Source organism: Solanum tuberosum, unplaced genomic scaffold (assembly GCF_000226075.1).
Source record: "Solanum tuberosum cultivar DM 1-3 516 R44 unplaced genomic scaffold, SolTub_3.0 scf00332, whole genome shotgun sequence".
NCBI lineage: Eukaryota > Viridiplantae > Streptophyta > Magnoliopsida > Solanales > Solanaceae > Solanum > Solanum tuberosum.
In genome coordinates this window covers 45,609-58,553 of record NW_006239255.1, presented here as the reverse complement: position 1 = coordinate 58,553, position 12,945 = coordinate 45,609, and the positions used below count along the sequence as shown (strand labels likewise).

The 12,945-nt window shown below is 28.9% G+C and overlaps 3 protein-coding genes across 4 annotated transcripts; all 3 read right to left on the bottom strand.

The window, feature by feature from the left end:
• Positions 1-581: 581 nt before the first annotated feature.
• Positions 582-1,378, bottom strand: LOC102589078 (17.4 kDa class I heat shock protein-like). Of its 2 annotated transcripts, XM_015315003.1 has the most exons (2): positions 825-1,375; positions 582-791 (listed from the first exon to the last, which is right to left on the bottom strand). In XM_015315003.1, the coding sequence occupies exons 1-2, from the start codon at positions 1,263-1,265 to the stop codon at positions 771-773; spliced, it is 462 nt and encodes a 153-aa protein (XP_015170489.1). In that variant the 5' UTR covers positions 1,266-1,375; the 3' UTR covers positions 582-770. The 2 variants fall into 2 exon arrangements, with proteins under 2 accessions (XP_015170489.1, XP_006360821.1); XM_006360759.2 differs by having other exon boundaries at positions 582-1,378.
• A 2,146-nt stretch (positions 1,379-3,524) lies between these two features.
• LOC102588746 (18.2 kDa class I heat shock protein-like) lies at positions 3,525-4,406 on the bottom strand. Its single transcript, XM_006360758.2, has one exon. The coding sequence runs from the start codon at positions 4,164-4,166 to the stop codon at positions 3,693-3,695; it is 474 nt and encodes a 157-aa protein (XP_006360820.1). The 5' UTR covers positions 4,167-4,406; the 3' UTR covers positions 3,525-3,692.
• A 4,320-nt stretch (positions 4,407-8,726) lies between these two features.
• LOC102588416 (17.4 kDa class I heat shock protein-like) lies at positions 8,727-9,620 on the bottom strand. Its single transcript, XM_006360757.2, has one exon. It carries the CDS (start codon positions 9,397-9,399, stop codon positions 8,935-8,937), a length of 465 nt encoding a protein of 154 aa, XP_006360819.1. The 5' UTR covers positions 9,400-9,620; the 3' UTR covers positions 8,727-8,934.
• Between the last annotated feature and the right edge of the window lie 3,325 nt (positions 9,621-12,945).

The following is a 12,945-nucleotide window of genomic DNA, read 5'->3' as shown; positions in this document are numbered from 1 at the left end:
CTTCTTCTTCCTTGAGTTAGAGAGAGATATAAAGAGAGAAAGAATTTGGGATTTGATTTGGGAAAATAATGAGTTAAAGGAATGTTTTAAGACCCAAAACCATTTAAAATCAACCCCCACATAATAAACAATTAAAACGAAATTACATAAAAACCCCTCATAGAACCTCATTATAAGGTCAACACAAAGTCATAGGCTCTTGCTTAACCTATCATTTTTCCGAGTCGTTACAATTAGCAAAAATATTGTATATACAAGTAAAATAATACACGAAAATGATTAAATAACATATATTGAACACCTTTAACATAACAAGTTGTTATAACCCAATAGTTTCACCTCCTTGGAATGAGGGAGTGCTCATATGTTCGAATCTCACTAGTTTTATGTTTTGAAAAGAGCTTTTGTTATTTCTGGGCACTCTTTATGAAATTTCTGGCTCCACCATTGAATATATTAGATATCTTCTTATTATGTATATAATTTAGACACCAAGTATATATTAACTAGTATAATCACTTAATATATTATGTGTATAATAACTTACCACACATGATATAATACTGTGGACATCCATTTTATAACGGGATGAAATTTTTCATTAATTAAACTCTGACAACAATTTTTTGTTTACAAATGCAAGTAGAAGAAGACCACAATCTTTAACAATTACACATACACAATTCAAATTAAAAGCTTAATCTCCTAACAAACCAAAATACTTGAGAAAACAGACATTATTGACAAAGGGCCTTTCATCAAACACTTGTTTAACCAGAAATGTCAATGGCCTTCACTTCATGTTTCTTCTCTTCTTCTTTGGCCTTCACTTCATGTTTCTTCTCTTCTTCTTTAGGAACAGTCACAGTGAGCACCCCATTCTCCATCGCTGCCTTTATTTCTCCCGTCTTCGTATTCTCCGGTAACCTGAATCTTCTTATAAACTTACCGCTGCTCCTCTCCATACGGTGCCACTGATCGTTCTTCTCTTCTTGCTCTCTGCTTCTCTCACCGCTAATCTGTAAAATCCTTCCTTCTTCCACTTCGACTTTCACTTCCTCTTTCTTTATCCCGGGAACGTCCACTTTGAAGACGTGAGCTTCTGGGGTCTCTTTCCAATCGATTTTTGCATTTGCAAAAGCAGAGACTTCACGAGCAGAGGATGGAGCATTGGTTGAAATTGGGAATGGATCCCATAAGTCAAGGGAAAATGGGTCGAAAATGTTACTCTTGCGACCACCGAAGAAGCTTGGAATCAGAGACATTTTTGGGAACTTTGTTGTGTTTGAAGAAAACAGAGGATTTTTTAACTTTTGATTTTAGTGTTTGATTTGCTTGATGATGAACTAGAATAAGTGTCCGTGATATTTATAGGGATGAATCTGAGAACAAGCCATTCGAGTGTTATCTAGGATCTTCTTCCGTTAATTTTAGATGGGAACAGTAAGAAGCTTCTACAATATTCCACAGATATGGATTTTGAAGATGTAATTGCGCTGATCGTATTTTGGAAATATTATTTAAGAATTTTTATTTTATTTTACTTTAATTTAATTACTGAATAATTTTGTAGACACGTTTCGTCAACGTGTCTGCTTCAAGGTATTTTAAAAAAATAATTATTTCTTTTATTTTACTTTAATTTAATTATTGTATAATTATTTTGAAATTATAGAATTCGTTTTAGTTATGACTTTTAATTTTAAATTCAAGACTTCATGCTGAAGCAGACACATCGTGTTTCAAAAAAAAAATTAATTTTTTTTTTGTTCTACTTTAATTTAATTAGTGTATATTCTTTTCAAAATTATGGAATTCGTTTTAGCTAAGACTTTTAGTTTTAAATTCATATTCTTTAGTTATTGCTTTATTATTTTGAATGTCGGTAATATTTGTTTATATCTTGTAACTACTTTGAGTAAAAATTCAACGATCGATAATGAAAAATACTTTAATTATTAATGGAACTATTCACACTAAATTTTTGCACAGACAAATAGTAATTAACAACTTAAATATCTCAAAATCATATTAAAATTTAATCTACTTTCTAAATTCTTCCTCTTCACATTAGTATGAACAAGCCTCATCTAGTATATACTAAGGGGTCGTTTGGTACAAAGATGTATAATGCAGGGATTACTAATGCATGAATTAGTAATGCAGAGATTAATTTTTATCAAGTGTTTGATTCATTATTTCCCACATAATCTTACGTTTGGTTTAAAACTCTAGAAAAAGTTTATTTCCTATTATATGCTTGAGTTATTATGAGATTTTATATTTCATCTAACTAGTCAAGTTAAATACTAAAATATAAAAAAAAAATAAAAAAAATTGAGGTGTGATATGACATTATCGATATCATTGATAGCACGGTATATTTCTAAAAACGAATTTGGTGAATTTAAAAGAATATTTATAAATATTCTCGTATAAAAAAAATAAAATTAAATTAGCAAAAAAAAATAGGAAAAAAGATTTGGGGATAGTTTAGTCATTTAGGGATCTTATCCAAGGATTGTTAAACCTTGGATTAGTTACCCTCCCTTTTCTAGGGATAAAGTAAGACCTTGTGTAAGGTATAACTAATCCATGGATTAGGTTAAATAAAGTAACCAAACAATGTTTTTGTTGAACTATAGGAGTCCATATTAGCACGAATTTAATATATGTTATTTTTTCATTCTAATTTATGTAATATAGATAATACTTTAAGAGTCAATTAATTTTTTTATATAATTGATAAAATATTTTAAGTTGGTAGTAATTATAATTTATAATACTTTTACGTAAAGATAATATATGTTACTTTTCCTATCCTAATTTATGTGATATTGATAAAAAAATAATTAAGCATCAATTAAATTTTTATGTCTTTTAAATATTTTTAAGTTATTAATTATTATAATTTATTATATATTTTACGAATAATATATGTTATTGACATTAATCAAAATTCCAGAATCTATCTATTTTTAATTCCCTTTCATAGTAATTTTTTCATAATTTTTAATTATATAATAAACTACAAAAAATAAAAAATAAAGAAAATACTGAATTTTTAAAAATATCTTCAATTTAAAGTACACATATTTTATGTTATTTTTAAATAATATATCTTCTAAGGCACTGATAAAATTTGTTATTTTTAAATAACATATAATATATATATTTCTTCTAAGGCACTGATAAAATTTCTAATTAATTTTTGTGGCACTAAATAGACTTTCTAGTATTAAAGGTACTTCAAGAATATTAACATTTTCCATGAGCATGTTTGGTAATTGAGTGTTCATGTACAACCTTTTCATTTTTATCTTTTTTGTGACACTTGTTTTAAATTGAGGGACAAGTAACTTGAGAGATGTAAAAGTAATAACAATTTTAAGATTATGTTAATGACATTAATTTAATTAAAGTCATTATTTACATAAAAATCCTATTCACATAACAAGTTGCTTCTGATCATAACTTGGGATCATCATTTCTTAGAATGGAAAAGAGAAACAATAACTACTAAATAAATGTTAAAAATGAAATTATTCATTAATTAAACTCTCACACCATTTTCTTGTTTACAACTTAGACAATTACACACAATTCAGATTAAAAGCTTAATTTCCCAACAAACCAAACATTAATGCATTATTGATAAAGGGACTTTCATCAAACACTTGATCTGCATTTCTTTAACCAGAGATGTCAATGGCCTTCACCTCAGATTTCTTCTTCTCTTCTTCTTTAGGAACAGTCACAGTCAGCACCCCATTCTCCATCGCTGCCTTTATTTCTCCCGTCTTTGCATTCTCCGGCAACCTGAATCTCCTTAAAAATTTACCGCTACTCCTCTCCATACGGTGCCACTGATCGTTCTTCTCCTCTTTTTCTCTGCTTCTCTCACCGCTAATCTGTAAAATCCTTCCTTCTTCAACTTCGACTTTCACTTCCTCTTTCTTTATCCCCGGAACGTCCACTTTGAAGGTGTGAGCTTCAGGGGTCTCTTTCCAATCGATTTTTGCATTTGCAAAAGCAGAGATTTCACGAGCAGAGGATGGGACATTGGTTGAAATTGGGAAGCCCTCGAATGGATCCCATAAGTCAAGAGAAAATGGGTCGAAGATGTTGCTCCTGCGACCACCGAAGAAGCTTGGAATAAGAGACATTTTTGGGAACTTTGTTGTTTGAAGAAAACAGAGGATTTTTTAACTTTTGATTCTAGTGCTTGATTACTTGCTGATGATAAACCAAAGAAAGTATGGTGATATTTATAGTCGATGAATCTGAGAAACTCAAGCAATTCGAGTGTAATCTAGCATCTTCTTCACTTTATTTCTGATAGGAACAGTAAGAGGCTTCTACATTATTCCAGAGTGTTTTTTTTTAGAAGGAATAATTGCACCCTTTTTTTTGGTAAGGAGTAATTTAACTTTTTGTTTTTACAGGAAAAAGACTTAATATGTTATCGCATTTAATATTTAAAATCGGGTCATTTATACCATTTTTGTTTTGAAAAAAGTTTTTTCATGTCAATATTTGTTAATTAAAAAACATTTTGATTTTGCAAAATCATTTTTACACGTGATCAATTATGATTCAGCCACATCATTAATTCAATCATTTTTAAAAAAAAAAAAGGCTCAAATATGTCAAATATGAGAAAAGACTCATCTATGTCACCGCTTAAAGTTTAATTTATCTATGTCATTTCAGTTAACAAATAATTACATGAATAAACTTTTTGTCAAACAAAAATGATATAGATAAACCAAAAATTTAACGAATGACGTATATAAATTTTTTCACAAAGTTTGATAGCATATTTAAACTTTTTCCATAATTAAAAAGAAGCGAATAAAATAATGTTAATTTATTTTAGTCAGCTCTAACAATAACTTTTGTTTCCAAATAGTTCAAAATATTAGAACATATTTCACAACATCATACTTGATACTTGTTAGTTTTCTTCCCAGAAAAATAATGACAATCGAAACAAAATTATGGAGTAGATATTTGTTGGTATATTCTTTTGCATATTTAAATGAAATTTGTTTTAAAAATTTAGTAGAAATAAGGCATGTGCAAATAAAAATCTTCTTCAAATAAATTCAGTAAAAAATAGACGAAAGCAAATTGATAAAACAGCGGCAATATAATTGTTTTTCTTTCATTCTTACTACCCATCTACTTTGGTTCCAACTTTTTCATTACTTATAGTAGTACTTTACTACTGTATAAAAGTGGCCAGAAGCAGATAACCGTTCCTTCTCTACTTTTAACTGAGGATATTTTGAAATTTTGTATTTTTTTATATTTTTATTTGTTTATTTTATTTTTAATATGTTATATATTTAAAAATTACGTAAAAAATACTATAAATTACAATATTTAAAAGACATAAAAAATTAGATTACTCTCAAAATTCTATCGGTGCCACATAAATTGCGACAAAGGAAAGTAACATGCATAATTTGAAATGGTATCAAAAATACTATAAATCACAATAATTAACCAGTTCAAAATTTATAAAACATTTAAAATTTAAATGATTCTCAAAATTCTATCAGTGTCAGGTGATTGAGATAGCGAAAGTAACATATATTATTTATAAATTACGTAAATGGTACTAAAGATCACAATAATTAACAACTTAATATATTTAAAAGATATATAAAAGTTTAGTTGACTCTTGAAATTCTATTGCAATATAAAATTGGGACAAAGGAAGTAACATATATTATTTGAAAATAACATAAAAAATAGACATAAGTATCAAAAACACACCTAAATTATCCCATTTTTTTTAGTTTCATACCTAAACGATTGAAAGTGTGAGTTTCATACCTAAACTATCACTTATTAGTTTGAGAAACACACCTCTCTCATTTATAACATTCTCATCAGTGTGTAAATTATGATAAAGGATAAGTATCAATGTTTTTTTTTAAACATAAAAGACTACTTTTTTTTTGTCTCAAAATTGAATGACATAGGGTTTTGTAAGGTGTGAATATCAGTGAAGTTAAAAAATAGTATAGATGTTTTCTTTATATTTGCTTAAGATTGGTGGGCAGAATTATCAGATATTTGTGCTGGTGCATTATTGAGATTAGTGCAAGGCGTCATCCGCTACAGCGAGATGCAAGGTTGCTATAGCAATCTTCAGCAGGCGCATTCATAGCGCTCCTTAGCTAAATAAAATTCGTTTTTGATAACTTTTCTACAAATCAGTGATCTTAAAGTACTCTCCTAATTAAATATGAAAAAAATCTAGTTATTTCAAGTTCTAAATCATTCTCAAATCTAAGTTTTCTTCAAGAACAACCCTTCAACTTAATTTCTCCAGTATTTCAAAATCGATTCAAGCTCTTTTATCCGTAACCCTTACGCTCAGAACGTATTAGTAGTGTAGTAAGGGGAAATCTCATGCTTCGAAAAATTTGACAATGAAGCAATTATTTTCAAAGTTCAAAATCAACCCAAACCTTATTCTATTTTATTCAATTTTTAACATGCTTTCGTCATTATTTGCCTATTAAAGTAGAAAGAGTAAGGAAAGCGATGCTTACCCTGATTTCGATGATTCAGAACACTGTTCAGAGAGAGATATTGAGATTGAGAGTTGGAAGAGGGTAAATGAGCATAGAAACTCATTATCCTCTCTCTTATTATTCTAATTTGCACGATGCTATAGTGGTTGGACAACCACTACAATGACACTGCTATAACGGGGTTATGGCTGCTATAGCGGGGTCCAGAGAAGTAGGCAGGTAAAAAATTTGTTGTTGTTTTCGTGCATTCATATTTCTATTCTGATAATCTTGGATACGTGAGACGTGGTAGCATTGTGTTCCTTGCATATGGTGAGTGCATTCTTGACGTGTCAAATCATACGGTAAACCTCAATAATCGATCTATTTTATTTTCTCCCGGGTCTTAGTTTGGGGATGATCAATGGATTAACTAGTATCTTATTGTAACGATTCAAACTATGTTATCAAAGGGCTTCTCGTGGGAAATTTCAAAAGTTCGAAAGTGCGGTGCAAATATTTTTAAAATTTGAGCACATGACAATTTTGGCCCAGATTGATTTTTTGGCCTGACGTCATCCCGCATAGAGGAAGGCTTCCACTATGGCGGCGTTGCTATAGCACGCTGGCGAATTTCTAAAGTCTAATTAATACATCATCTTTTATTTTCCTCTCATTTTAGAAAGGAGAAAGTAGACGAGGATTACTCCAAAAACACTCTAAAGGCACCCGGGCAAAGGAGCAATAAGGGGAGAAGAATTACCACACAAGAAAGGTGAAAACCTAAGAAATTTCAGTCTTTATAATCATAGGTTGCTCTCGTGGAGTCAGATGTTCATGGGTAAGGTTCATTAATTGATGTTTGACACCTAAGTAGGCAAAGTTTTCTTCAACTGAGTAGTTAGATCCATTTTTACTGCATTATATCTTGTAGATGTTCGGAAATTGCATTATAACATTAACGATATTTATATTAGACACACCAAATTTAGACTATCAATTATAAGAAGACTTATATAGCAAAATAGAATATACTCTATACTACTTATGTTTGAGCTAATATACCATCAAAGATGTTCGTAGATGAAGAGACTCCTACTGATAACGTGTTATAAAATAAAGTATGTGTAGTAAATTAAAGGGAAAATGCATAAGTAACCCCCCCAGCCTATGCCCAAATCCCCAAGACACACCTAACATTTACTAAGGTCCTATTACCCCCCGAACTTATTTTATATATAATTTTCTACCCCTTTCTGGCCTACGTGGCACTATCTTGTGGGCCCAATGCGTGTTGATAATTTTTCAAGGATAGTGCCACATAGACCGAAAAGGGATAGAAAATTAATTAAAAAATAAGTTCAGAGGGTAATAGGACCTTAGTAAAAGTTAAATGTGTTTCAGGAATTTTGGGTATAGACTGGGAGGTACTTGTGCATTTTCCCTAAATTAAATGACAAGAAGAAAGCAAGAAAAAGAATAGTAGTAAGTAACTTTGTTTTCACTTTTTGTATTTTTCTCATTGTTACAATATATCTATATATATTTGACACCAAGTATGATACTCCCTCCGTCCCATTTTATGTGACACAATTTTTTTTTTGGTCAGTTCCAAAAAGAATGTCACATTTCCTTATATGATAAGTATTTAAAGGTACAATTTCTCTTTTATCCTTGTTGGTCCCACTTAATTTTAAAATAATAGTCCAATACATTTATGAGGAGAGAGAAAAGTGAATCTACTTTTTAAAGGACAATTCAGTAAACAATTCGGTAAACATTTCAAAGTTTTCATTTATTTCTTAAACTTCGTGCCCGATCAAATGTCGCCACATAAAATGGGACGGAGGGAGTATATGAATATCTTCTTGTTATGTATACACTTTGAACATCAAATATATCATATAGAGTAGTTAACTGCTCCCTCCGTTTTCCTTTCCTATTTAGTCTGTTTAAAAAAGAATGACATATTTTCTTTTTGGTAACATTTTAATTTCAGTAGCATGTTTAAGATCACAAGATTAAATAACAATTTTACACATTTGACATAACTTTAATTTAGAACCACAAGATTCAAAAGTTTTCTTTATTTTCATAAACTCCGTAACAAGTCAAACTAGATCATTTTTTAAAAACGGAGGAAATAGCAAATTATACTTAACAAGTGTTAAGTATAATTAATTTACGAACACATGATATAATAATGTGGACATCCATTTATTGTTTTTTAAAAAGAAATTTTTCATTAATTAAACTCTCACAACATTTTCTTGTTTACAAATGCAAGTAGAAGAAGACCACAATTACACATACACAATTCAAATTAAAAGCTTAATCTCCAACAAACCAAAATACTTGAGAAACAGACATTATTGACAGAGCGACTTTTGATCTGCACTTGTGTTTAACCAGAAATGTCAATGGCCTTCACCTCAGATTTCTTCTTCTCTTCTTCTTTTGGAACAGTCACAGTCAGTACCCCATTCTCCATCGCTGCCTTAATTTCTCCCGTCTTCGTATTCTCCGGCAGTCTGAATCTCCTTAAAAACTTACCGCTACTCCTCTCCATACGGTGCCACTGATCGTTCTTCTCTTCTTGCTCTCTGCTTCTCTCACCGCTAATCTGTAAAATCCTTCCTTCTTCCACTTCGACTCTCACTTCCTCTTTCTTTATCCCCGGAACGTCCACTTTGAAGACGTGAGCTTCTGGGGTCTCTTTCCAATCTATTTTTGCATTTGCAAAAGCAGAGACTTCACGAGCAGAGGATGGAGCATTGGTTGAAATTGGGAATGGATCCCATAAGTCAAGGGAAAATGGGTCGAAAATGTTACTCTTGCGACCACCGAAGAAGCTTGGAATCAGAGACATTTTTGGGAACTTTGTTGTTTGAAGAAAACAGAGGATTTTTTAACTTTTGATTCTAGTGCTTGATTACTTGCTGATGATAAACCAAAGAAAGTATGGTGATATTTATAGTCGATGAATCTGAGAAACTCAAGCAATTCGAGTGTAATCTAGCATCTTCTTCACTTTATTTCTGATAGGAACAGTAAGAGGCTTCTACAATATTCCGGAGATCTTTTTTTTAGAAGGAATAATTGCACTTTTTGTTTTTATTTATATATTATATTATATATAGTTAAAATAAAAGGCAAAAGACTAGAATTTTATATTTAAAACTCGGCTCATTTATTTCATTTTTGTTTAAAAATGGTTCATTCATGTTATTATTTATTAATAAAAAAAAATCTCAGTTTTGTAAAATTATCTTTTACACGTGGTTAATTATGATTCGGCCACATCAGTAATTCAATTGATTTTTTAAAAGGAAAAGACTCAAATATTTCATCGAAGATTGAGAAAAACTCATCTATGTCATTGTTTAGAGTTTGGTTCATCTATGTCATTTCAGTTAACAAATAATGACATGAATAAACTTTTTCTCAAACAAAAATGATATAAATAAATCAAAATTTTAACGGATAACATAAACAAATTTTTCACAAAATTTAATAGCATATTTGAGCTTTTTCAAGGGAAGATAAGATAAAGTATGAATCGAACAAAATAATTTTAATTTATTTTAGTCAGCTCTAACAATTACTTCTTTTTTTTCAAATAGTTCAAAAATTTAGAACATATTTCACAACATCATACTTGATTCTTGTTAGTTTTCTTCCCGGAAAAATAATGACAATCGAAACAAAATTATGGAGTAGATATTTGTTGGTATATTCTTGTGCATATTTAAAAGAAATTTGTTTTAAAATTTTAGTTGAAATTAGGCATGTGCAAATAAAAATCTTCTCCAAATAAATTCAGTAAAAGATAGACGTAGGCAAATTGATAAAACATCGGCAATATAATTGTTTTTCTTTCATTCTTACTACCCATATACTTTGGTTCCAATTTTTTCATCATTCTCTCGGTCCACTTTTAATTATTACGTTGTGCTTTTCAAAAGTTAATTTAATTAATTTTCAAAATTAAATTAGATTATATTAATTCGATATTTTAACCAAAAAATTTAAATATTCAAAAACTATACGAAAAGTACTATAAATTCTAATTTTTTGCATATCAGTATGATGAAAAATACATCGTATAATGTTAGTCAAAGTTATTATCGTTTGACTCTAAAAATGGAAACTATGACAATTAAAAATGGACGGAGATAATACTTATTACTTTACTATTGTAAAGAAGTGGCCAGAAGCAAATAACCATTCCTCGTCTACTTTTAACTGAAGACATTTTTAAAATTTTGTATTTTTTTTATATTTTAATTTTTATATTTTATTTTTAATATGTGATATATTTAAAAGTTATGTAAAAGAAACTATAAATCACATTATTTAAAAGACATAAATAGATTACTCTCAAATTCTATCAGTACCACATAAATTGCGACAAAGGAAAGTAACATGCATAATTTGAAATGATATAAAAAAAATACTATAAATCACAATAATTAACAAGTTCAAAATTTATAAGACATTGAAAATTTAAATGATTCTCGAAATTCTATCAGTGCCATGTAATTGAGATAGCGAAAGTAACATATATTATTGAAAATTACGTAAATGGTACTATAAATCACAATAATTAACAACTTATTATATTTAAAAGACATATAAAAGTTTAGTTGACTCTTGAAATTGTATTACTGCAATATCAATTTGAGACAAAGGAAGTAACATATATTATTTGAAAATGACATAAATAGTACTTAAAAATCAGTAACATACATTTTTTGAAAATTATGTAAAAAGAAATATAAATCATAGTAACTAACAACTTAAAATATCTAAAATCATATTAAAAATTTGACTGACTCTCTAAATTCTATTTGTATCACATAAATTAAGATATAAAATATATATATTGAACTCGTGCTAATATGAGACTTCTATATCTAGTTTCTATTTCTATCTATAAATAGAAGAGCCATAACTAGAACGATTAAGAGTTTGTTTGACATTGCTGTTAAAAACTGCTTATTTTCAGAAGTATTTTTAAAAATAGTTTTTTTCATAAAAGTGCTTTATTTGTGTTTGACTAATTCATTTGAAAAGTGTTTTTTTATAAGCAAATTGTGTTTGACTAATCATTTTTAAAAAGTGTTTTGATGAGAGTCAAATTATGATAAAGGACAAGTATTAATGTACTTCTAATATATTAAGATTATATTTTAGAGAGAAACTAGTTTAAACATCTATTACAAAAAAATAAATTTTTATTTTATTAAATTAAAATGTTCATATTCAAATTTTCAATCAATATTATACATTTTTTTGAAAGGTTGAAATCTTAATTGTTATATTTTCTTTTTTCTCATCTTGTAAAAATATCGTTGTTACCTTTTTTTTCTAGTTCTGCAAAATAATACGTAAAATCATAAATAAAATAATAATACATAAAAGTAAGATAAATATAAATTTATTATAAAAAAATAAAAATAAAAATAAATTATTAAATGGAACTTAACCAAACATATATATATATATAGGGATATTTTAGTCTTGGTAACTATAACTATATATATATATATCTCTCTATATATAGGGATATTTTAGTCTTGAAAAAAATAAGTTTCTACTTCTTTAAAAAACAGTAATTTTAGCTTCTTCTCAATAACAGAAAAACTGTTTCTACTTCCATTTAAAACCAGTTTTATAGGTTTGTAAAACACATAATTTTTCAAAAAATAATGCTTTTTTTTCTTCAAAATATGTGATTCTAGGCTCCCAACAACAAATACCAAACAAGCTCTAAGACAAACTTATAAACATGCTCATTAGTCAAGTGTAATATGGTCATTATACATGACTAATTTATAGCAAATCACTTGCTCCTTTTTCATTTTCCTTTTAGATCGTTCTCTTTCTTTCCTCTCAGGTTTAGATTAAAAGAAAATGAGATGTCTCAAGCAGAGCAATATGCAAAGTGCTTGGTCTTCTTCCTTAAATCTATTCTTCTCCTTTGTGCTCAAATTGGTATATGCACCCCTAATTTCTAATATTTACAAATCAAGAGTTCAATTAATGCACTATAGCTAAAGCACGACCTCTTAATTCTTTAAAATGGTCTCTTAACCAGTGGTGGAGCCACCTTATCATTAGGGGTTCATCCGAACCCCCTTCTACGGAAAATTAAATTATATTTACATGGTTAAAATAATTTTTTTGGTATATTTAGTAGATGTCAAACTCCTTTTGGCTACTTCGTGTGTCTATTTCTTCAGATTTTGAACCCCCTTATCGGAAATTCTGGTTCCGCCACCGCTCTTAACAAAAGATGAAACCTAATTTTTGGAGACCAAAGTCCATGCCCTAGCTTGATTAGGATAAATATTTTGAAAATTACAAATTATGGTGTAAGGTGTTTGAAAAAATCCAAAGGAAAGGTTGATTC